The sequence below is a fragment of the Pelobates fuscus genome, chromosome 5 (genome assembly GCF_036172605.1).
Source record: "Pelobates fuscus isolate aPelFus1 chromosome 5, aPelFus1.pri, whole genome shotgun sequence".
Taxonomy (NCBI): domain Eukaryota; kingdom Metazoa; phylum Chordata; class Amphibia; order Anura; family Pelobatidae; genus Pelobates; species Pelobates fuscus.
Window position 1 is genome coordinate 154253872 of NC_086321.1, and position 27155 is coordinate 154281026.

Here is a 27155-nt window from a genome sequence, read left to right on the forward strand (position 1 = left end):
AGTGAATTCGTCAATAGAGAAAAACAACCGAACGTGCGGTCAAAGAGGCAAATTCGCGTGAAGGAAAACAGGCGAAAAGTAAACTGCACGAATCAATTAGTCAAACGCGGCAAATAGGCGAATTGTCTATATGCCGGTGAAACTAACGAATGGTCTGGATTCGTGAATTTAGCCGAACGGCATGATACGTGCACAAACAGCCAAACGGAACGGAGAAAAGTAGCGCAAAATGGCACCAGAGGACAGGGAGAGGACAGATGGCGAGAAAAATAAATAAGAGGTCGGAGCAAACACAGAAAAAGTTAAACTGAGTGCAAGATAGACATTTCACACAGAAGGTCTGGAACCCTGGGAGACAACAACATGTATATACAGACATGTAATAAACAGAGACAGATAAACTGAGGAAAAAAGAATCCTAATATAATCAAAGTAATAATAATACAGATTCAATCAATAAGGAAAAATAACAGAATAAGAAATGACTATAAATAGCAGAATAACAACCATAACTGACATAATAAACAAGTAATCAATGAGAGAAAAAATGTGAGCTGTTACTTATCTTTGGAGCAGCAAAGAAAGAGGGAAATGGAAGGGAAGTGCTGCCTATTATACTGGGACCTGTGCAGGGAGGGGCCTATGTCACTGTATGTTCATTGTTTTTTCATTCTGTTTATATCCTTTGCTGCTATTGGTGGACAGTAAAGAAAGGCATATGCAATATGAGCCTCCGTGTCTTGTCATAAAATTAAAGTGAACCTGTCATTTCAGGTTCATTTTAGCCCTATTACAAACAATTGATAGGCATTGCCTAATTTAGAAGCACTTGTGAGTATTCTTAGTGCTGCTTTGTGTGTTTCCCAAGTAGAAACCTCATCATATTTTGTGAGGCTTGTCATCTCTGTAGCAAAGGTTAGAACTGGTTGAGGATTTCAATAATAATCAGCTATATCTTATACATCTGTAGGAGGTTAGATGGCACATTTGTCTCTATTGCCCGATGATTATGTGAAAACCAATTATTTTTGTTGAGTTTGATGCATTCTGCTTGTGTTCCTCAGTCATGCATCTTCTGACACCACCAATATGCCATGGTTAATGCAGGATACCACACTTCTTCAATATGACATGTTAGAGGAAGGGACTAGTAATTGTTCAGGCTAGTAATTGTTCAGTCTTGAAGGCCATTAGTTGTGACTGTTAGAGGAATTACTACATGGCTTCACAGTTGTACATCATGGTGATTTTAAAAAGATGGAAAATTAATAAACAAGTGATAGTGACAGAAATTAATAAATAAAACGCGCCACTCAAAAAGTTATGCAGAATAAATACATGGTTTATTACATTTGTGTCCCAATGTCACTCTGTTATGGAGACATCAATAAATCGAGCTCATATTTCAATAAAAACACCACTGTGTTATATAAGTATCCTAACCCCAAGTGAAACAAATGCTGTGGAAAAACAAGGCCTATATACACATATACCCATCATACCAATAGTCCATCACTGTTCACCCCTGGAACCTACGAGGATTGTTGCAACTTCCAGAATGTGATACCCCAATAAACGGACTAAGGCACATCTGTGAGACTGAATATTTGCAGAATGAATGCATAGGGCAGATCTAGAACACATATATCTCTGGTTATGCTATATCTGTTCTGCAAAGCAAAAAATGTTAAAGTGGCGTACTACTATATGTAGAGTGCATTTACACACCAGATGTGGGATGCAACCAGTACCATTTGTGGGCATGAAATGTGCCCCGTTCATTGTGGCAGCCATACAGGAGGCATGAGCAGGTAAATATATTTTTGCATCCATATACTTACAGTTTTTACACTAACCTTTTGGATGCAAGGTATTACAGTTCCTGCATGTCAGAACACTTAATATTGCACTCTTTATGTATTTGGCACTTTCAGAATTCGGATATAGCATTTTATTTGTCAAGTGCACTTTTAGAGTCTCACCGTCTTTCTGGGAGGAGGATTGTGAAATATCTTTTACTATATTTAGTTGTGATTTAATTATATAATATAGATTCAATCAGTACCTGCCTGAAAGCAACCTGGTCATCCATGTGTTTTATAAATTACTTAATTGGTCAGAATATTTTTAAATATAGTGTTCTTTTATGTGAAAGGATTATATATATATATTTTTTAAGCTGGTCTCTAACAAAACTAACAAAAATAACAGGATACTATACAGCACTTGAACCAACACAGAGTTGGATAATATGTTTCAGATCCTTCCACAAATAATGGAAATATAACTATCCAACCAAGAAACCTTTACCTTTTTGAAAGATCACTCCATGCAAAATAATCTGATGTAGAATGATGTATTACAACACTGGATTGCACGTCATTGATAGTATGAATGCTTGTTTGAAACAGTCTGTCTCTGTGAATCTCTGGTTCAGTTCAGTTCTTGGTGTCCGCACAAATGTCTGTGTTGCAAAAGTCTAAAATACCTGGAAAAAACAAAACATTGATCTGATTTACTTATGAACATCAGACTAACTCAAATGAATCGTTCAGTTACTCTGATTTATTGAATAAACACACAGTTGAGTCTATATAAAAATGTGTTAATCTAACAAATCTATTGAAATGAGATACCTAAATATTTCTTGCAACATTTCCCTAATAGTAAAAATGAGATTTACCCTATGCACAGTGCTTTTAAATATACAATTTAATTTTCTGTATTGTGCCATTCACTCCGAAACAGATTACGTTAGTAAACTGTTGGCCATCATACACTTAAAGGGACACTGTAACTACCTCATCTAATTGAAGTGGTTTTATTATATGAAGTCCCCTGGCACTGTCATTCTGTTCAGTGTTACTAAACGAGAGTCGCTAGCAGCCCACCCCTTCTATGTTGCTCAGGCATAGAGTAAGTAAGGCAAAGTGTAAACATTAGCGTGAGGCGTAGTGGAAGGTGGTGATTGACTGAGAATGTCCGCCTATCTTAGTATCCATTGCTGGTATGAATTTGTATGATTAAGGAAGTGTCCAATTTCTGCCTTAGCTATATCTCCAATGAGGGCCGGGATGTGTACGGTCAGATACCCTCATTTAGTGTTAAACGCCTCAGATGATTTAACAGTGGATAGAGGGTCGCTGTCAGGAGACTTCAGGCACTATAAATAATTCAATGAGATTAAATGGCCATAGTGCCTCTGTAAAGTCCCTTTAAACGAGGAATACATTGTACCCTTCACTGAAACTCAGTAGCATTTATAAAAGGAATTAAGATGTTTGTGTTTGTTACATGCTTTGTTTGCATAGGTAGCTTACAAAACAAGTGTGATGATATAAGTCTACTCTGAACGTGCACAGATTGTTATAAACCTGCCTCTGTAGATCTCTTTAAAAACCCATGAACAATGTGCTTAGTTAGTTATCTTATAAATAAATATATGCATCGGAACAAAGTAGCAGTGTATCTCCTACAGCTGCCTAAGAGTGAATGCATAACTCATTATAAAGAAAAACATTTATATCTCATTTTAAGAATGTAGAAGACTTGTCAGATTTAGAATATATAGATGTTATACCTAGGCATTAAGATAAGCAATACATTTTAAAACATACAGTAAGTAAAAGATCAAATACCCGCTTGTGTGCAGGAAAACACAGAGTCTGCAAGATCCATGAAGTTTTCTCCTAGTATGTCTTGTAAACTGCGTTGGCCAACAGGAAGGAGACATGAAGTGAAATCTTTAAATAGCAGATCGCCCTCTCCATAGACATCCATTGACTTGAAAAGCTGGAATTTTGAGTTTTTGCCTGGCCCCAAGCTATTCTAGATTAAAAACACACACAACAGATTAGTATATTCTCTATGTGGCTTTTAAAGTATTTGGGCATAGTAAATCAGATGGAGGCTAGCCAATGTATGCTTGTTTTTAAGTGCAGTCTGTGTGAAAACATTGCAGAAATGTATACAAGTTTATTTAAAATGTTAGGTGAAAATAGTTGCTAAAATCACAGAAAACTTTTCAATTTCAGCTTTGGTGGCAAGACATTTTATTGTGCTTGAAATGCATAATGAAAGACGCTCTTTGTAAAAGAAAGAAAAATGCGGTGGTTGCATAGCTATTAGAGAAGAATAGATGCTTGAAATCTAAACATAATGGGGGCGGAGCCTGGCTGCCATGCCGAGCGGTAGCACTTCGTGAGAGCTCCGTGCTAAAAAACTCAAAATAAGCCATAATCACGGCGAAAGCTTCAAATATTACTTGCTCACAAGACCCAGAAACGGAGATACACAATGGCAACACAAAGTGAATGTTTCAGCAACCTAAACTGGCAGATCCATCCCGGGGTTAGACCTGAGGCCTATGGGAGGCTCAACCAGACGGCACGGGGGAGACGGCCGATCCTTCCGCTTACTGGAGCCCACCAGTCTGAAGGTCCCCCGACACACTCTTTCCACCCCCCCCCCCCTGCCGGTGAGGGATATCCCGGCAACTAAAGCCTGTAACCCAGCAACAGAGCCTCAGTGGGAACGAAGCTTCACTACTGAGCCGGAGGGGAGAATCATGGCGGACGCCACGTGTGACTCACAGCCTGCATCCCCTCTGCCCTCTCTGGAGGAGAGGCTCGAACGCATATTCACTGCCTTCTGGGCAAAAATAAAGGCCCGCGGGGGCACCGATAAGATGGCCCTGCCTCCCACAACCCCACAGGTACCTACACAGCGGTCCGCAGCACCTGAGCAGGTCAATGGTGCGGCCTGGAGAGCGGGAAGAAGACGGAGAACAATCTGGCAAAAGCCTCCAAACCACAGGCCCCGACAAACGCCGTACCACAAACCACTCAAGCGGAACTACCCCGCCACTACTACAGACAGGAGACGGCAACATACTGGTAAACCCCGAGCTCGGGCGGCAGTTGACAGCTCAGGTGATCGTGAGAGCGCTGGGAGCAGGGACGAGTGGGGAGACCACATTAGAAGCCCTCTCCGTGGATATCGAGCCGACTGCCGCACCCAGACAAAGAACTACGCACCCCTAGCGCTTCTCCCGCTCAAGCAACTGGCACAAGCCTGCACTCTGCGAACCTGGCCCGCTATGCACCCGAACCCCCACTGGCTACCACACCAGACACCGGCACTGAGGCAGACGGGGATCGGCTAAACTACACAACCTCAACTGCACGGCACATAAAATGGACGCTACACCATCTTCCTAACAGAAGGTGTACACTCAACCAGTGCCTGCCCCGTTGTTTGCAAACCCTATTGTGCACTGAGCTCTTATTATTTCCTCGCTATAGGCATGCACAGTGCACATACCTTAATCGCTATTGTTAAGCTATTTCAATAACCTATCACAGCAATACCTATAAGTACATATAGAGAAATAGGAAGCAGCACCACAAGAAATGTTAGTCTGGCCGTTATGTACCTGCTGCATACCATCTATTATTGTTTTGTTTTCTATTACTGGGACTGTTTTTCAATCATTTCCTGCACCCATATTGTCCCTGCCTCATCTAAACACCCAGTGGCAGTTCATCATTTATACTTAATCACATGTCACACAAAACATGTCGTCTAGCTGACACATTCACACTGTCTATTGCATGCAGCCAACCTACATCAAGCTTTCTACTTTGAAGCCACTTAACCCCCCAGATAATCTCTACTGCCACACACATGACACAGGGCAACTGTCATACCCACCGTAGCAACGCTCATACAATTCATAAGCCCTAGGGGCATCGCTATTCCCGCAGGCGTAGCCTATGCTTAGCCCTTAAATGTTCCTGCTATTACTAGACATGTCTATTCTATTCACGCAATTACCAGCCTGGATGAATCTAAGGTTATAGACAGTTCTATTTAGCCTGACTTCTCTTGTTATATATAAAAAAAAACTGTGCTGTTAATGATTGCCATGTTATTGATAACCTTGTTTTATTCCATCGGCTTATATCTGCTGTTGTGGCAATATAAGCGTGTTTGTTACTCTAAGCACAATAAAAATAAAGAATTATAAAAAGAAATCTAAACATAAAAGCAGTAGCATGAAAAACTAAATCTGCTATTTTGTTTTACGATGACTAATTAAAAAGCAACAAACAGGATTGCCTATGAGTGTAATTCGATTCATAAATTTTTGGCCCCTTATGTAGAATATTTGTTAGAAAATTCTTGAAGGGTTAGTCCAACCTCCATGGCCACTTATGTTTTTAGAAATGGTCGTGGAGGAAACCCTTACCTGACATTGGATTGCATTGTTATTATTTCAAATATCTTAGCATAAAAAGAGGGTGGACATAGTAAATAGGGCACAATAGGACATTATAGGAAAGCTTCGGATTGGCTGAGATCGTCGGTTTTGATGTTCTCGGTTATGGAGGAAAATCAGGGGCGGAACCAGTGCCAGCAGACCCTCTCGGCGTTGGAAAGAACGTAAGATTTTACACTATTTAAAGGGGGGGAGGGGATAGGATAAGGAAAACATGCTTGTGTTCCTGACTCTGTAGTGTTACTTTAACCCCTTAAGGACCAAACTTTTGGAATAAAAGGGAATCATGACATGTCACACACGTCATGCGTCCTTAAGGGGTTAAAGTAAAACGTTTATTTTCAAGTTTAGGCTTTGAGTACTGGCATTTGAAGACTTTTTTTTTTAAGTAAAATGCTCACTTCTTCTGTAGACCCGTCAGATTTATAATGTTGAAACTGCAGAAGCAGAGGCTGGGCCTGACCGCCATGCTGTATGGTAGCATGAGAGAGCAGCTCCTGCAATCTTTTGACATTTAAGCTCATAAAAGCTGTAGCCATCTGCATAAAGAGGAGAGGCTCCAAGGAGAGGCTTGCAAATCTTGTTTTAGTCCATTGGACGGATGAATCCTACTTTGACAGTGAGTGGGGTGGACGGCCGCTGTTCTGCTCACCTGGCTACCTGTACCAAACCGGACGCCTGAGGCTATACGGTATTGGCCCTGTTCCCCCTACTCTGGACTGGTGGGGTGATCCCGGTCCACACCCAGTGGCCCCTACTACAGCAGCGACCTTATGACCCCATGGCACTACTATGCCACTTCGCATCCCTGTGCTTTCATCGAAAATGGTGGATGCAGAGTGTACAACTACCTATACCGGCTCTCCATCCTCACTCAACACAATCTTTGCTGATTTTTGGCAGAAACTAGCCCACCGTCTGCAGCAGCCCACCAAGCAAAAGCGTAGTGGATTACCACTCTGAAGCTTACTGCACAGGAGCCGGCGCAGGGCCTTGGTACCAGGCTCGGGCGGACCCAAATCCATAGCAGAAGACGGAGGCATATAGGGCCGGCGAAAGCAGCACAAAACCATTTTACAGGTCTCAGTCCTCGAGGACGTCACTTCACGTTTGCCCGGAGGGACGGCTCCCAGCGCGCACTATCGAACTCCCTGCCTTTACCTGCTGCACCTCCTGGATGGTCGGTAGGAGTCAGAGATCCTTACAGATGGCAGGACAGCAACAGGACTATGTTAAGCCCCAGGAGGGTATCGGCTGAACCAAGTCCCTTGCGGATACTTTACCTACCATAAACATGCCTTAGCTCAAACTCTCCTGTTGTTTACTGTTGCTTTGTGTTCATCTCTTGCTTATAGCTATGATGTATGATTCTGTATCTAGAGTGATGCTGTCTAATCACCCACTACAGGGCCACCCATGGGTGTCTATACATTCTATAGATGTTATAGCAACCCAGCTAATTGCAAGCCATATGTTATGGCCATCTTATATCTTACTGAGCTGGCATGTGTAACCCATTTTACTAGTATTTTAATGTTAACAATTTAAGCTACTGTCACACCAGTTCTCAGACGGTTACTTTTAGTACAAAGTTTCTCTGCTCTCACTCCTGAGACTTAACTCTTACTCAACACATTCTATACAAAATGTATATGTAAATTGTTCTGTCAAATCATATGCAACATGCAAATGCACTATGCACTATGCCTATTGTTACGCTTGCTATAGCCGTTGTGGCTCAGCAAGTCAGCTTGTATAACTATGTATAACAAAAAAAAAAAAAAAATTTGCAGGAGCAGTTATATAGTGTGCATCAATTTGCTTCCCCTGCTCCTTGTCAGGGTACCTGAGGTCTCTACCTCCGAGAGAGGCAGAGACTTAGACGTCTATCCATCCGGACGGGCTGTTTCCTCTGTTCCTCGCGGTCCTCCCGGTCACGTAAACGCCGGCCGCGAGGGAGTCACTTCCTTTTGTAGCAGGACGTCCGGAAACCGACGTCATGACGCCAGCCCGGAACGACCTGTCACTCAATCCTTTAGAGACTAATCAGATCTCGTCGGAGGCGTGTCTCTCCCTCCGAGCCAGGGTATTTAAACTTGCTTCTCCCATTTGCTCATTGCCCTGTCGTGGTTCTAGCCTGTCTAGTCACACAGTGCTCTGGTATTTTCTGTTATCCCTTTGGTTCCGACCCGGCTTGTTTGACTTACTCTGTTTACCTCTGTTATCCTTGACCCGGCTTGTTCCTCGCTTACCTGTCCTCTCGTTCCCTCGACCTCGGCTTGTCTCTGACCATTCTCTATACTCTCCGTACGTTAGTCCGGCCATTCTAAGGTCCGGTATACGTATCCTGTACCTGTTTGTACTCTGCGTGTTGGATCCCTGTCCCGATCCTGACACTCCTGCTGCAAGGCATTTCCTGTGCGAAAGGCTGTTAGTGAGTAGATGGGAAGTGATCCCTTTTACTTCCTGTCCAGCCTCACACACAGACAGTGGAGGAGCTAAGAATCAAACATTTAACAAAGAATTTAACAAGTTTAAGGCCGTAAGGCCTGTATTTGTGGGAGGAGTTAAGCGTTCCCCCCCCTTCCTACCTGCCGTACGCACGCTGTTCACTCAGTTACAGCCAAACTTCTGGTCCTCGCTCAGGCTCTTCCGGTCCTCGCCTCTTCCGGTCCGGCTTCCTCTCCGTTCCCCCGCTCCCCCTTTCGGGCAACAAACATGAGAACGCCAAGGTAATCGGCAAATAGCCGCGCTCGGGCTATTTGCTGTTCGACTGATCTCCAGCCGTACTATCGGCGGTCCGGCTTGCCTGCTAACCGTGAGTCGTCTCATTCCGGTCCCCTCCACATCGCTGTGGTCTCAGGGGGGACCGGAACACACATGTCGGGGATATGATTGCTGGGCAATGCTATTCTAGCAGCATATAGTATGTACTATAGTTACAGTTTATTTCTGTTATGCCTAATTGTGGCAGCATCCTGGATCAATAGCAACTAGTGCAAATGTGCAGACACTCCTAACATAGAAATACCATTTGGTTGCATAAGCTCAGAAGCATTTTTAACCCATGTAGTGGCTGAGGTATTATTAACCCTCAGGAAGCCTATTCACAAAATAGTAGACCGTGTCCCATTCTATTTAATGAGATTTTGCATGTCACTGTTTTAATTGACTTGCACCAACCACAGCTGTTCCTTGACTCAAGACTGACAATGTTTGCTGTTAGGATGTCACTTTTAATGAAGAACATTTATTTTGCAGAGCCAGACACGCAGATGGCACATTTATGGCTCTTTGTGTAACAGGAATCTGTGGAATTCTCAGATATAACGTGTTACAATACTAGCCTTTCTCTTGCACTCTTAGGACTCTGGCAGCCTGGATGCCCCTGGAATACTCTGACCCCCAGGTCAATCACTAGTTTCAGTAGGATCTTGATCTCTGAGATGTGGTGCTATTTGCCCCTGGTTAAAAGTGACTAGGGAAATTAAATACCGAATCAGTAACTGTTGGGGGTATGAATCAAAAGGCTTGCAATCCGTTTATACAATATACGTCAATTTAAGAGCAGCATTTAATAACTCATCTCTGTAAATGAACACTAAGCAACTCTGTTTTTTACGTTGGTCATGCAAGTCTTGACTTTACCTTTCATATTTCTAAATTAGAGATTTTGGGCATACTTTCCATTATGTTTTTCATGTATCAGTGCAAAGTCCTAGTTTATTCGGCTGGTATCTCCACCTAGTGGTTTGATGGTAATTGCTGTTTTGTTCTGTATAATATGTAGCTTCTCTGCCGTCCTGTTTTCAGGTTGTTAATGGTGTTTCTACTATTGGTGCATCCCATGTAATACCACTCAATGCCTGACGCTATGCATGTACTGTTTTATTGGGTCAAGTTAATCTAACTAAACACTGTATATGTTGGATTATTTTATCTCCCAGATTACACTGACGCTTATGCAACTCCTGTTATACATGTATCGAATTACCTCAGGTTCAGGCGTTACCACCATTTGACATTCCCCGCTAATTTCTATTAATGTTGCATACTGTCATTTGTTACCATTAGACAATCACTAGTTCGCTATTATCGCCTTTTTCTGTCAGGTACAATTAAGTTTCGTCCACATTTCAAACAACTGCCTCGACAAGGCCACGTTGTTACACGATGGGGTATCGAACCGACAAACACAATTACTATTTTTGTTTCATTTTGTCATCTGCTAGCAGTAGACAATTACTGGTTCGCTATTGTCGCCTGTTTCTATCTGGTATAAATGTGTTTTCGTTCACATTTCCTACAATTGTTACACAATTGGCCTTTGTTAAACGATTATCACCTGTTTCTATCAGGTTTGGTTTGGTTTTGTTTCCAAACAACTGCCTCTACTAGGCCACGTTGTTACACGATTGGGTATTGGGGTACGGGGGCTTGATTCCTGCCTTGCCTCGTCAGGCCACGGCTCCACTCGACAACTCTTCATTCGTACTCGCTACCCGTAACAATCGTTTTGTTACTCACTACCTTGCTAATTTCACCCTCCTCTCTCCGTCAGCTGCTACGACGTTTTCTTGGCACAACACCTTCATTCATCTCCTTTCAGGTTTATATAGTAACCATCACGAGAATCTTCAGCATCCTCAGGGTCTATCGATACTGCACTATCAGCTATATCTCCATAGTACTTCACTATACTGCACATTATTTTCCTTCCCTCGACTTCAGTTCCTTCTTCTTTCTTCCTCCTTTCTCTCCATTCTTTTCCTCTGTCTCTGTCTGGGAATATCCGGGTACCTATCATTAACTACAACTTGGGTTACCAAGCACGTTACGTTACCCCCTTATTAAGCCCCCGTCTAGGGTCAGAGAACTGGCTATCTAGGGTTAGGAGCTGGCCTCAGCTGTACAACGTTGCTGGTCCCGCGAGGCCAACTCCCCAATCTCAACACAGAGATTTTCCCCCCTCTCGGCCCAAATCATAGTTAGAGCCTCGCATTCACCCACCTATCGGGTTTATAGTTAGGGCCTCACCTGACACGGTCACACGTTTTTGAATCTTTACTGTCACCGAGAGGCCACCACCCCGCCACCACGCTAGTGGCTCGAGCCCCACGCCCAAATCATAGGTAGAGCCTCTCACCAGCCTCTTGGCTACTAGCAGGGCCTCACTTGTCACGGGGTAGTGAGCTTTTCTCTTCGGCACTAGTTAGCCAGCCAGTTCTATATTGCTTAAACCGTATTGTTGTTATTTGAGTTCATTGTTGTTGTCATGTTCTTTTTTAGGATGTCCTACGAAGGCAACATCGGACAAGGGATTGCAGCATTTTCGTATCTATTAGGGTCGACTAACCAAGAGTCACTCAGTCTCGTACCTCACCCAACTCACAACTCTCAAGCATAATCCGCATTTCAGCATCCCCTTCCGGTCACTCGGCTATTGGGGCTCGACACAAGTTGTCATCTAGAACATTATTCGTTTGCTCTGAGATACATATAGCAGAGTTGTGACAGTCTTCCAAGAATCAGTGGGGCATGACATCCACCGGCATACTGATCACCCTGTAGTCTTTTCTACATTTTTTGCCACCTTTTATTCAAACCTTCATACGCACACGATCGCACTATACCGAACTGACATACACGTTTCTGACAAGCCTTTCAAACCATACCCCATCTTAACATAAGGTATCAAAAGATAAATAATTGGTTTATTGCTCTACAGTAACGTACGTACACAGATGGGAATACTGGGCAGTATCAGACTCCCTAAACAGCATTCGCGCCATACAACCTGGTCTTAAATCTATGTGCCTGCAACCATACAAGGGTTCTGGAATCCTACAACTCCACGATCACAACTAATCAGACTGGTAAATCATGTCTCCTCAAGGAATTTAAGAAGGTACAAACACTACACCGCGTCACACCAACATTCAAACCAGACAATCAAGATGCTTGACCTACTAATCATTTCCTAACTACTTCTAAATACGATTCAACATTCGCACTCCTGTCATTAGAGTAGTTTGGACCACTGGCTCCTATTTTTCACATCCTTTCTATAAGCACGACATCCAGTAGCAGTACGCCGGTACAAACAATTAGTCACTAGGAATCAGCTACATTATACAGAAACATTCCCAACGCATAAGTAGTAAGACAACGGATTTTATATGATAATTATAGTGCTATAAGTGTGTTTTCTGGCATTTCCTTTTGCCCTCTTTTTCAGGCCTACCCTCTACGTCGGTTCCGGCACACCACACCGACTTAATTCCAGTCACAAGGTATTTCACTATACGCTATTAACCGACCACAAGTTTAAGGCCGTAAGGCCTGTATTTGTGGGAGGAGTTAAGCGTTCCATATAAACGCTACTCCCCCCCCTTCCTACCTGCCGTACGCACGCTGTTCACCCCACCCACCTCTCCCTCTTATGCAATTCATTCAGGGAGGCCCTCTTTTTCAGGCCTACCCTCTATGTCGGTTCCGGCACACCACACCGACTTAATTCCAGTCACAAGGTATTTCACTATACGATATTAACCGACCACAAATATATAACTGTTCCTGTAGCTCTGCTATACAGGCTGACTGGAGTACAGAGGACACTAGCCAAGGCTCCTGGTTTTTGCCTCTCCCTACTAGCCAATTATAATGTGCCTTTTGGGTTTAAAGTTCTGAAATCAGGTGGCCCCTAGTGGTCTGGTGTCTACTAATGGGAAATCTATTGTCTGTTACAATAAACTTTTCTGTTTCTTTTTTGTCACCTGTGATTTCATGACAAAGTCATGGATTTTGGCTGTTATTACAGGACGTGTCATCACCACATTGGGAGGGACTGATCCCAGGTTACATCTCCTCCAGTCAGTCAGAGCAGCTCGTTCACCATTTGGACAGAGCAGCTCAAAGTCTGAGGCACTGAGTCCATTCATCCAGCCAGTCCTTTCTAGATCTGCAAACACATTAAATGGATCATGAGTTGTATTTCTTCAACTAACCATTTGTTATTTTCATAAAATATACATAAATTGCAGCATAACCTGTTTCCGTTCATAATAGAATTTCTATCTGATTGGGTATAAAATAAGAGGAAATAAAATATAAGCAATATCTAAAAATGTGAGGAATACAGACACGCTCATTCTTTACTGTTAGTTAAGACAGGTCCCAGCCCCCAGCATCTCTATGGCACCAGTATAAATTATATTATCATTGCAAGGTCAATGAAAACTCTGTCTTGGCAATGGGTTCTCATCCCTTCCTCTAAAGACTCTCAAGCCACAATGTTGCAACACATTTTTACAAGACATTGCATCTACGATATACCAATATTCCTCTATAAAGAAAATTAAACACTTGCAGCTTCCTCCAGTGGTCAGAGTGTCTAAGAAATAATACATATAACAAAAAAGGTATGAAGGAGTGCAGCAATAAACTATTAATATTATTATTATTTTATTATTTATATAGCGCCATCAGATTCCATAGTGCTGTACAAAGGGTGGACTAACAGACATTTAATTGTAACCAGACAACTCGACGTACAGGAACAGAGAGGTGGAGGGCCCTGCTCAATGAGCTTACATTCTAGAGGGAGTGGGATATAGTGATACAAAGAGTATAAGTAGGGGTATGAAGTAAGTGGTTAGAAAAATATACGCTGAGGGCTTAGTAGGTAATATTTGACAGTTGCAGGAAAGGAGTCAGGGAGGGTGGAGGATAAAAACCTGCTAACAGTTTAATTGATATGCTTTCTTGAAGAAGTGAGTTTTCAATTATTTTTTGAATGAGTGGAGACTGGGTGAAATTCTTATGGAGTAGGGAAGGGAGTTCCACAGAAGGGCAACAGTTCGTCACATCCTTTACATCAGAACTATTTGAAGGATGCCAACATTTGGCAAATGTCTTGTTAAGTAGTTGCTTGAGTTTAGTGTCACTATATGTTTTATTGAGACGTATATAATAATAGTGTAAAAAAGAGGACAAATAGGTGACCAACAGAGACTCGAAACAGACGTCTATTCCCCGAGCTCCATCCGGACCCAGGGGAAACCCGAAGAATGAAACCGCTTACCATAAGAAATTCTGCACCAGAACATCACCATCACCACTCAGCGAGACAATGGGGCGAAAAAATAAGAAAATTCGCCAACCAGAGGCTCCCTATCAGCCGGACATTAGGCTCTCCTTTGTGAGACCGCGACCGCAACAGCAGCCCAAAATGGCGCCGGAGCCACGAGGTGATCCGGAACTATCAGAGGCCTCAATAGAAGAGGGAGATCCTCTCACCTCCCCCCGCTCCGGGACAACGACTCCCACCTCGGCATTGAGCGAGGATGAGGCATCCTCGACGAAAGGAGACATCAAGAGGCTCCTAATTGACCTCCAGAGGGTCTGGCAGGAGGACCACCAAATAGCACAGGCCGAAATTGGAGAGGTCCATAAAAAGGTAAAGGAGCTGGAGGGGAGGGAGGCCCACAGGACTAAAAGTATACAAGCCACAGATGACAAAGTGGAAGGGCTGGTCGCCCAAGTTCAGCACCTACAAAGTAGGTGACCACTCTGGAGTCAAGGCATAGAAAGAAAAATATACGCTTTAGGGGCATACCAGAACATGTATCAATAGAGACACTGCGCAAGTACCTAAAATAGTTACTTACCAACATGTCCATTACAGACACCCCTGAGCATCCCATAATTAAATCCGCGTTCAGAGTGCGGAAATCAGCCGCAGCACCAAACGGCGCCCCCAGAGATATTATTGCGGTGACAAGGGACGTCGCGGCGAGGACGGCGATCCTGAACCGCTCACGAAAGATGGGGTCCATACAATACAAGGGCCATGCAGTAGCCATATATGCAGACATCCCATTCTCGGTTCTGGTGGAGAAGAGGAAGCTGGCCCCGATGGCTAAACGTCTAAGAGACCACTCCGTGAAATACCAATGGGGAATAGAGGGATCCCTATTGGTGGACAGAGGAGAGAAGACCATAACACTAACGTCGGCAGACGACCCAGAGTCGCTAATGCAAGCACTAGGACTGGCTAACGACCAACAAGTAGCACCTACAGAGGACACCACCGCTGTCCAAGCCAGGGAACAGAGAGACACTCATGAGCATGCTCAGCCGCTGCAGGGCACACATAAGGACTTGCAACCCCGACCCAAACACCGAATTGACAAACTCGGCACCTCGAGACAACCAACCAGCCCAAACCACATTAAACGCATTAAAGGAGGCGCGTCGAACCACCCTGGGCCATAGTCTGGCAACCCACCCATCTCCAGATTGGAGATATGAACTGAACCAACCTAACATTGACCCATGGTACCCAGAACACAGACACCCAGTTCTCTCCAGTTGAAAGTTTCAGAAAAACTAAGCAGCAGACCAACAAAGTCACGCTATGTTACCTACCCCTATGCTGCTCCTCTTTCCTACCCCATATTTCCCTCCCCCATTCCTCCCCTCATGAGGATTACACGTCGCTGTTCAAAAGTGTGTACAATGCACAAGTTTGACAAGGTTGTAATTAACTAAATAAAAATTATAAATTGAAAAAAAGAGGAAAAATAACCAAATTATGTCAGCATATATTTTTTTCTCAATTAAATGCACGGTGTGTAAGCTAAGGGGAAAAACACAAGAATAACATACAAATGACTTAGTTGGGAGAGAGGACATAAAAGACATTCTTACCTGTTCCACCAACTAATCTCCGGAGAGCACTCCAGTCACTATAATATTAGTGAATAAACCACAAAGTGGGACTATAAATAGTAGAAACAACATTGAGGTCAGAAAATCCAAATATAAGAAGCTGCAACATTATGTAGAGTTAGGTATTGGAATTAGATAACGATAGTAATGAGTGAGTTTTGCAAACACATGATAGATTAATGATTGCACAATTCCTTACTTTTAATGTTTGCCCAAAGTGAGTGATGCTCCAGGAATGCCACATCCCCAAAGCTGCGCCCATCAGGGTCTCCAACTAGACACCTGAAAGGACAACGTGAAATACTCAATATGTTAAAAACGTACACATGTGTAATATAATATGACTACCCCATCAATGCGTACACATGTGTAATATAATATGACTACCCCATCAATGCATGCATCAACAAGTGACTTATTTATTCTGAATATGACCAGTTACTCATGATGGATATGGTACATGGTCATAGGCAGCACAGCCCTCAATATAACATTCTTATATGAACAGAGAGCTACAAAATTGGCCATGATTAATGCACACAAAACAGTTAACTGAAACAAGAAACAAATTTTTTAGTTGAATATTTGACATAATCTATATTTCCTACTGTGGTAGGTGTTTTGTGTAGCGTTACTAAATCAATAGATTTCTTTATATAGCACACATCCATCCACCCATGTATTACTCCCAAAAAGTATTATTTTACACACTGGCCAACAGCAACAAATTTATGCAGTAACAATTTTATATGTAAATTGAATACATAGTTTGTTTTATCAGATGTTTATTAATACAATCCTATTTCAGGACTTTCTGCTGCACTTTGTGTACTTGGAGGATGATTATGTTTGCTATACTTAGTATGTGACTAGGTGAACACTGTGTGACTCACCGGTTATTTTAATCCCATTATGTTGTAAGAGACTAACCTCAAGGCTCCCATGTTGCCATAGTAACGCTCATCATGATTGGCATAACATCTTCCATTAACTCTGCCATCCTCTTCCCAGCCTATGCATACCTTGCATAGACCATCCTTTGCCCCTGGCATGCATCCTTTCCAGAAATAGTTCTCATAAGCTGAAGGAGAAAAGGAACTTTTGCATTGTATATATTTCTGAAAAGCATTTCTTCATTTAAATGGTAAGTGTGACAAACTCCCCTTCTCCCGTGAATTTGCCACAAGCTCCTGGAGGAGTCTGCTTGCCAGCCTCCTGCCTACAGACTATGGACCCTGTAAAATGTAATGTAAAAGTCTCCGTTCGTGTATTTGGACTGTATGGTTCGGGAACCGAACAGCTGCACGAACCAGAGACCACCCAGGAGCTTGTTAAGCCTAATTGCTACTTTGTAGCTATTTCCACCGCAGTGTTCTAAGTGTTCGTCTGGGTGGCTGCATTTCCTATGGATGACCACGAGGTGGCGCCCATCTTGTTCGCATGGGCAGCGTTGTTTGGTCATCGAGTTAACTGAACTTTTTTCAGATACTGAAACTCCTGAACACCGCTGGACTTCCATGATCGTCTGCGTTTGGTTCGACAACACTTAGAAAGACACTGTTCAGTAGAAACATTCACACGAACAAGGGGAACAAGCTCCAGGGTAAGACTATTGACTACGTTTGGTAGTTTGTTCATTTTTAACCCCTTAAGGACCAAGCTTCTGGAATAAAAGGGAATCATGACATGTCACACATGTCATGTGTCCTTAAGGGGTTAAACTACCGAACAAGACCAACCGCTAGCCCTGATCTTGTGGAACTGTTTTGGGCAGGAGCCTCGTGTGCAGTCGGTCAAATTAAGACTTCCAGGAAATTCCCGAACCTCTGAACTGATCTGGGTGATTTTTGGATATGTTGGTCACCCAGATCAGGGCTATAAGGGGATGTATGGGGATTGTTATGTAATTTTAAGGTACTTTTGGGGTGTTTGTGAAATGTGTGTTTTTTGTGCCTGTAGATAATTGAGCTTTGTACAGTTCCTGACTCAATTATCTCCCAGGCATAGGGGAGGGATTATCATGTTTTCTGTGGGAGTGTCATGGGCATTCTCAACTGTATTGGAAACTGTATAAAAGCAGGGCATCTGGCCAGATTAAAGGTATTCCAGCTTGTACTCCCAGAACTATGTGTCGTCTGGTTACTGGGAGGGGAAAGGGCTAATCACTAATCACTGTTCCATTGTGGAGGATTCAACAGGGAAAGTCCGTGTAAAGACTAGAGCTCCCAGGACTGAGTGTCGTACAGGGCCTGGGGGTGGATTGAGCAAGTTCCCCATTCGGCTCCAGGAGGGAGCGGTTCCAGGACCCCAGTCAAGCCATGGCGACCGTGGGCAGAAGTGGTGCGGTTTGTCCCCTGTTCCAGCTAGGAAACGGGCCTTGGGGAAGGAACCCAGCCAGGGGTACAGGGAGCTCCGTTGCAGTAAACTTTGCTTAAAACACTCCAATGAAATTACATTTCTGACTCTCTTCCCGAATTTCTCCAAAGATGTGCCACAACATATCCAACATCTTCCTTTCCCTCAATGGTTTACCGAATCCTTATTAATACACTGTTGCTGACCTACCTGAATTGAGGTCACAGTCCCATGTCTCATTCTTTTTAACCCGCACTGTGTGTTCAGCAAGCAAGAGCCACCCTGCTGGACTGTACAGGTTTCCATGGCAGGATCGACGTCCACTCAAGGTATGGAGAGTTACAGCTTTTGTATTCTTCTTGGAAATAGCCAAGGCATAAAGAGATGGGAAACCTATAGACCAAGAAATGCAATAAATTAAGATATCTTCTGAATGTTTTCAAAGAAGGAGTAGCAACACTACCACTTATGGGCATCGAATTAACTAGGTTACGAGACTATCACCTGAGTTAATTATTTTTCCTTGTTTTTAAAGCCTTTCAACCTGTTTTTGCCTTCTCTCTTTTACTCTCATATTATTTAGCACCAGTGTACCCAGCCCCAGAGATTATAGTCCTACTGTTATGAATAGCCTGAGGCTCAGCAATACTACATTTCTAGTAAGCACCATGTCTGGAGTTCGTATCATTTCTACAGTATAGCATGCATATACTCTACAAACAGCCATATAACAGTATAACTGATAATGAGCATAGCCCAACACTGTCTATTTTAATTACAATGCAAGTATAGTCATGATTCCTTGGAATATGGGGATTCGTGGCACAGTGCCTCTCTAGTCTGTTGACTGCTTTGCATACTCTAATGTGACTATTTACGCCTGAGAGTGATGTTTTTCCTTTCAGTTCAGCATAGACATGAAATGTTATTTCTGCTAAGTTTTTCTTTATTTTATCTAAAAAACCTGTGCATTTGTCTTCTATACCATGACATTGTATAACCTTGTCTTTCAATGCGATGCTTGCTATAGCTGCCGTGGCTCTGCAAGAATGTCTGTTCACATTTGCACAACAAAAATAAAGAATGTTAAAATTAATACGGTAAGATATCTTAGGATACAAATAAAGAACTATTACATACCGGGACATTTTCCATTGTAAGACACCTTAACTAAAGCAACAGTATGGTGGAGAGAAAAGTGTATATCAAACCTGGCTCAAGGTCCATCAACAGGCCCAAATGTCATCATATGCCTGCTTTAGCACAGGTGAATTTGGTAGTGACCTAATAATCTACATTGAGATACCTGTGTAAAGGCATCCCAATATCTTTGCTTGTCCGCATTTTCTGAGGACAGGTTTGAAGAGCTAGTGCCAGCATTTATGTAATAAATAAATGTCTGTTTATTCATTAAACACTAGACTTGTGCATGGGAAAAAAAATCAGTTTAGCCAAATGGATTCTCATTAAAAATAAATCAAAATAATTTGTTTGTTTTTTTAACGAAAAACCATTTAGACAAACCATAATGATGTGAAAATGTGCCTATTAGTGTACTGCAAAATAGGCTACACAATATCAGGCTTTATTGCAATTGCAATGGCAATGGCAGAGTATTGTAATTTGCAAAGGCTCGTAAAATCTGCAAAATAATCCTAAATCAGTAAATCAAGCTGGTGTAAGTGGCATTGGCAGTGGCTAGGCACAGTAGTAACCTAATCACATGACAAGTCCCATCAATGGCAAAGGTTATCTCCCACACAGGCACAGCAATGGGGGAAAATCGATTACTGCTGGTTTGTCTCCCTCCCTCCCTTTGTTCCACCTTTAAACACGCAAAGCCTAAACTTCAAGAAAACCTTTCCATTAACCCCAGTTTAACTCCTCTTAAACACTAAGCACCTAAGCATACTAAACTTAACTAAAAAATCTAACCATAAACTGAATAGTCCTAAAAACTCCTTATAACACAACTATAACTGCATTTTAATCTTTTTTAATGTTGTAGTTTTTGGTGAAACTCTAAACCGTATTAGAATAAATGTGGATGAGTGCAAGTCTCAACCCACTATTACCTCTCTCAGTGTAATTGTGCTGCTTTTCATCAATGTCCATCACACAATCAGATTGATCACCTAAAGACGAAAAATTAGATCGCATCAAGCCATTCATTGTTAAAGGGAATTAAACAATTATTGTTTTTCCTATGTTTATGTTTTATGATACATATAATGGTGAACCTTTGCAAATTAATTCAGAAAAAAAATAACGTTTATTTCTATTCACATCTCTGTGAATAAAAAAATTATAGATATATATTCTCAAATCTGGTGTTCAAGTTGCTTTATGATAGTCTACAAGGTTGCCATTAAAGGGAAGCTGTCACCCACCAAACTACTAGTGGTCTTTGGAAAGAACATGACATTTAATTTATACATTGTGCTACCAAATGCATACATTGGGAGAAAAACCTATTAAAAAAAAGCTTTTCTCCATACTGTCAATCAATTCTTTGGCATAGACTCTATGCCGTCGAATTGATTGACATGGGTAACAGAAAAGATCTCCCATAGGAGGTCCTACAGATCTCCACCTATGGAAAGCACAGTGCATGCGTTGATGTGGTAACTTCCTATCCAGGTCTGTAAGTATAGAAACAGACTGACATCACTCGGTTGTGACGCCAAGACGCTGGCAACAAAGCCAGCGTGTCGCCGTCATAGAACAGATTTTCCCTGCTTGAAGAATCTTCCCCAAGCAGAGCATATCAGTGAGGACCTAGGGCAGATTGGACGATGGTGTTACAGAAGTTTAATACCCACCTCTGTAAAGAGATTACAGTGGGAGAGCAGAAACCCCGCTAAGGCATGACAGGTTCACTTTAAGAAAGGTATTTGGTGTGGGTGGGACCTCAATCCCAGTAAGGAATAAGCAAATATTTATTGCTAGAAAAGCTTGTTAAGTGCATCTAAACATAAATTTATATGGTAGCTAATATAATAATTAGCATAAATTTTAAAAAAGTTGCCATTTAGGGGGCGGAGCCTAACTGCCGGGCTGGAAAGGCACACCGAGCATCAGCTCCTAACAAAAGCGACTTGATCAGGGGTAAACCGGATCACCAGAAGGAAAGCATGAGGGACGACGGGGACGCCCGGGGGAATCAACTGATACCAAGAACGAAACATTTACTGCCCGGGAATGGGGCCTACCCGTGACCGAGCCAGAGAGAGACGGCCGCTCTCCACGACGGCAAAGCCTCGAGTGAACCCCTCAGCACACTCACTGCCTACTCCTCCTCACCCCCCCTCCCCCCCCATGGACCGGCGGGGGTTATCCCGGTCCTCACTGGAAGTCTGGGGCAGCCATCCTGGAGCGCAAGACAAGCATGAACCCAAACAACGGAGATTCAGCCCTCCACGTGGTGCTTTCAAGAAGGCGGCTGATAGAGCACGGAACAAGCTGGGCATGCTGCTGACACACGAGCAACAACCAGCGTCTCTCGCAGCATCTGGAGGCAATTTTTACCGCTTCTGGGAAGCACTGTAGGAGAGGCAACTAACAGCCCAAACTGACCTGCCTGAAACGCAAACAGTGACTGAACGGAACCGCAGGTGGCGAGAGGTGAGGGGGAAACACTTGGGCGCAAAACTACCATGTCAGTCCACTCACACTCTACCTGGCCCACCCGGGCTGCAGACCACAGGGCCGAAAGCATCGCCTACATGCATGGAGGCACAAGCATAACAAGCGACGGTCGACCGCCAGATCCTCCGACCCTCCTACACAAGGAGAACGCTCGGGCCCCAGAAGAGGCCGAGTATGTGGCAACGAGATGCAAGCCTGCACACCAGCCCGGGGATGGAGGGACAATCTCACTCACACCTACGTAGCAGCGGACCGCCGGAATCCACAGACATGCCCCTACCGCCAAACGAAAGAATGCATCGGTTGATGCCCGAGAGAAGCCCAGACCACAGTGACTATCTCCACCATAGACTCAGCTTATAATAAGCAAAGCATGTTTATTTCATTTAAGTTTATGATACTCAATCTAACTTGCAAACCAACCATGTAATTCAACCTGCTTAGCGGGGGTACTAGTACTAGTTCCAGCCCAACAGTTAACTGCTTTTCCCAGCATCTACCATGTTTATATGCCAAATAACAGTACACCATACAGTACACCATACAGTACACCATACAGGCTCTGTTCACGCAGATATGTTTCGTTGCTATACCAAACTGGTTCTCACTAGCTACCCACTACCCAGCTTCTACCAAGTACACTATGACAAGGTCCTAAATATATGTAACTAACGTGACATTTAAAACAAAAATTGTGCCGATATTGCATGCCACGAATATGTTTATACTGTATAATCTCCTTCGCTTGCATCTGTTGTTGTGGCAGCACAAGCGTGTTTGTTCAACCATGCACTGCAAAAATAATAAATAAATAAATAAATAAAAAGTTGCCATTTAATCAAGATGGAAAGTAATAAGTTGGAAACTGATCTGATACATAAGACTGATTCTGTTCTTTAAAAAAAAAAAATAACAGATACTCTTGTTCATTTTTTTATATTATTATTTTAGCACAGTTTAATTGGGGTACAGTTTTCATTCCATCTTGTGTCTCAAGATAAAGGTCTATTAATAAATCATTAGTCTGTAAAGCCACTGTACCCGAGTTAGACATATTCCAATTATACTTTTAAAGTGACACTATAGTCACCAAAACAATTTTAGCTTCTTTAAGCAGAGATCATGCCTCTAACGTTGCACTGCTCAATTTACTGTCATTTAGGAGTTAAATCACTTTTGTTTTTATCCATGCAGTGACTAGCACAGCCTGCATAAAAACAAAATGGTTTCCTTTTCAATCAAATGTAGCTTAGTTTAAAAATGTTTTATCTCCTGCTCGATAAATGGAACTTCAAATACATACAGGATGGTCCTGCAGGGTCTATCAAGCAACAGAGCATGAGAAAGGAAATTCTAGATTAAACATAATTTGCAATAAAGGAAGTGTAAACATTAGCTAACTAGGAAGTGTTTAGGAAGGCTGTGTAAGTCATGTGGCGAAACCAACCTCGCCACTGGGCCCTGGAGAAGCCTGTTTGCTAGCCTCCTACCTGCTGACTATGGCCCCTGGGTTATTTGGGGCATATTGTACTTTATATTGCTGCTACTGGCCCTTTAAAATCAGCAATGGATATATTGGGACTTTTGGGACTACTGTCCCTTTAAGACTGTGGAGCATATTCCAGTATACTGCCTTTAATATTACATATGTATTTATGTGTTGAGTTTAACCTGGGATATGTATGCAGCATTCACCTGATTGTTCGGTAGAATCACTCCATTCATTATATTGAGTGAAACTACCGAACAACCAGACCACCCAGGACTAAGTGTGCCTCCAATTACAGTTTGCAACAATGTTGCAAACGGGTAATTGGCAATCAGTTCAATGTATTCTTTGTCCTCTGGGTGGCCGCCATTCGGGAAACAAACACGTGGCGGCGGCCATCTTAAACTACCGAACAGCGGTGTTTTGCCGTCGAGTGTCTGGAACTAAAATCGGACACTTGACTAGGCAAACACCGCTGAGACCTCCATACTTCCAGAAATTCGTATAGAAACTACCGAATGACCCGCCGTTCGGTAGAAAGAACCCCACAAACAAGGGAATTCATTCAAACCCTCTCCAGGCTCTATAACACAGGCAATTCGCCTGTTTTCATTCCCTTGTTTGTGACCGACCGCAGGGCCAAAATGCATGGAACTGTTTTCGGATACTTTACCCATGCGGTCGGTCAAATCTTTGGAACCTCATATCTCCCGAACCATTCATCCGAATTACTTGAATTTTGGATATGTTTCCCCCCTGAATAAGGGCTATCCAGCGATGCTGGATTTAAAGGTGTACCCCCGGGTTTTGGGGTACATCCAGAACTTGGCTGAAAAAGTGTACCGGATAATTGGGTTTAATGTTATCTGAGGGGAGGGGATGTGTGGGCTGAACCATGTATGTGATTGGTTATTTTATGCCTCCCCCTGGGTGTGGCCTGTATGTGTATTATTGTAATAAAAGCCAGGCTGGATGAGACAGTCCAGAGTTCCTGTTTTACCCTCAAAGTGATGTGTCGTCTCATTATTGGGGGAAGGATTTATTGTATGCTGTTCCAGTTGACTGCTAGGAGTACAAGCCTATTCGTATGGTTCCTATTCAATGGTCTACAGCATTCATACGCTTGGGAGAATTTAAAGGTTTCTCGTATTCGGTGATTATGGTGTCTGCCAGAGTGCTTGGAGTCCTCAGGAAGCACTAGGAGCATCCATTAACGGAGGTACCAAGTCGGGGTGCCAGGTGATCCGTTACAAGTCACATGCAGGGAGGTGTCCCTAGGGCTACATAAACAAAGTGATTTCTCTTCTGAATAGCAGAGAATTGAACAGAGAGACTGCAGGAGCATGATATGTACACCAAAACTGCCTTATTAAGCAAAAGTTGTTTTGGGGACTATAGTGTCCCTTTAAGGCGGCCAATGTTAAAGGTTTACTCCAGTCACCATAACCACCTCTGCTTTTACAAGTGGTTATGGATAAAGCAAACTGTATGTGCAGTGTTTCTGCAGGAAACACTGCCTATACAGAGAAACATGCAGTCTAGTTTCACCCCCCACCCCCACCCCCACAAAACTCCATTTTGGGGTGCCAAATGATAATTAAGTAATTTAGATCAAGATAAAAGAATATTTAAAAAGGCCTGGAGTTACACATTAAGAGCAATGGTTTTAGTTATTTGGTTTGTTCATACAAATTGATTTCTTACAACATTTAGCAGAGTTTAAGCACATAATGCTGTGAGTTTCATAGCTCTGTGATTTAAAAAATATACAACAAGGGGGGTGGAGCTAAGCAGCGCTCCGAGGCAGACGTACCTCTGGGAAGCTCCAAGAAAAATCGCGATAAAATCGACTTTAATGCCGCAAAAATCGAAGACACCGGAGTAAAATCGCCTCCGATAAGTGGGGGAAGTGCCCACGAGTACACGGATGCCCTTTAAGTTCCCCGTGATCACTAAAACCCGTCGCCCAGGTCGTCGGGCCTACCGCGTGGAAAGCCTGCGGCTGAACAGCGATCCTTACTGGCTCGGAACGGGCCCGGAGGGAGACACAAACCCGGAACACCACAGCAGAACCTTCTCAGGAGGCGTAATGGTGCGCAAAACACAGAAACTGATCCAAACCGCACCCAGGGAAGGCCAGGACATCGGCCAGCTGCTGACCTCGAGGTCCAGAGGGGCAATACCGCCCGGCCCTACAACAACAGCAGTCCCACCTGCAGAGATGCTCTCCAAGCCAGAGATAGCAGATGGCAATGCACCGTCCACCAAACAGGACATACACAACCTATTAGTGCACATTCAGCAAATGTTCACGGCTGAAATCAAAACAGTAAGAACAGAGGTACAGGCGGTCACTAACAGGGTCCAAGCAACAGAAGCAGATCTCACCGACCTGAAACAAGGCATGGCCGCCATCAATGAAACCATGCAACAACTCCAAACAGCACAAGCTTACCAAGGTATCAAGATGGCTCAACTAGATGACAGAGAGCGGAACAGGAACATCAAGATCCGCGTAATGGCGGAATCCCTGCCACCTGAGGAACTTCCCCACTTCATCAGGCGCCTAGTCTCCACAGTCATGCCCGCAAAAAAACACGAAGCAAGTCAACTTCAACGGCATGTACCGCACCAGCTAAGGCCACCCGGGACATTATTCTGTGCTGACAAACTCTGGCTGACAAACAAAAGCTGCTCAACGCAGTGAAGACCCCACTACAATTCGAGTCACAAACCCCTACATTCTTCCAAGACCTTAGCAGAGCCACATGATTGTGGCGCAAATCGATGCAGCCGATCCCGAAAACCCTGCAGCATGCTGGCACCCCTTATAGGTGGTCTTTCCCCAAAGCTCTGGCGGTCACCCAAAATGGAAAGACTTTCAGGGTCCTAGATCCCACAGAGGGTACTACTTTCCTCCAGGCGCTTGGACTACAGGGCCAGACTACAACGACGGACACCTGGGACGTATCCAGAGTCCCTTTTGTACCCAGCGGAAAAAGTGACTCGGTGACCTGACTTGGCACGGGACATTAGCCGATAATATGTTTTTTCTGTTATGTTCTTATTTCTTGATATTCACTCGTAATTTTACTATGCATTTCGTTTACTGCCACTACCTCTAGGAGGAATGTCATGTTTTGCCTAACAGTGCCAAAGGTTAGCCAATTTAAATGTTGCTCCCGTCTGTAATGCAAACCGAAACGCTCCAACAGTCACATAACATGACAGCTTCATACTGACATGATTATTAACTAAAGTCAGTAATTCTTCCACTTTGGCAAACTTGGCCTAAAATATGATATACATTTTGAATTCAGTTTAAATTGTCCCTTTTATGAACAACCTTGTTAATGTTGTGTTAGCAAGATATACGTATAGAATATTAAAAGAAAGACAATCCTGTCCTTTAAAAATCAGTATATAATATGATATAATGTGTATGGATGTACCTAAAGAGAAACCCTTACATAAACACATAGCACACATTTTAAATAGTTTTTTTGGTTCAGAAGTTGGTCAATTGCCTCTGTACTTAAAGGACCACTATAGTGTTAGGAATACCAATGTGTGTTCTTAATGATATATGCCCTGATAGCAGTTTAGGTGCTCAGCTCCCACTTCCCTGGAGTAAAAAAAAGCATATTCTCA

The 27155-nt window shown here is 43.1% G+C and overlaps 1 protein-coding gene across 1 annotated transcript in view; it reads right to left on the reverse strand.

Annotated features, from left to right (window-relative positions):
- Positions 1-1395: 1395 nt before the first annotated feature.
- Positions 1396-27155, reverse strand: part of LOC134611038 (serotransferrin-like) — a 119691-nt gene continuing 93931 nt past the window's right edge. Inside the window, exons 11-17 of the mRNA XM_063454545.1 lie at positions 20443-20502; positions 18578-18760; positions 16943-17093; positions 16212-16294; positions 13057-13241; positions 3639-3828; positions 1396-2488 (exon numbers count right to left, since the gene is read on the reverse strand). Coding sequence (XP_063310615.1) covers positions 2439-2488; positions 3639-3828; positions 13057-13241; positions 16212-16294; positions 16943-17093; positions 18578-18760; positions 20443-20502 — 902 coding nt within the window. The 3' untranslated portion in view covers positions 1396-2438. The remainder of the gene's footprint in view (positions 2489-3638; positions 3829-13056; positions 13242-16211; positions 16295-16942; positions 17094-18577; positions 18761-20442; positions 20503-27155) is intronic.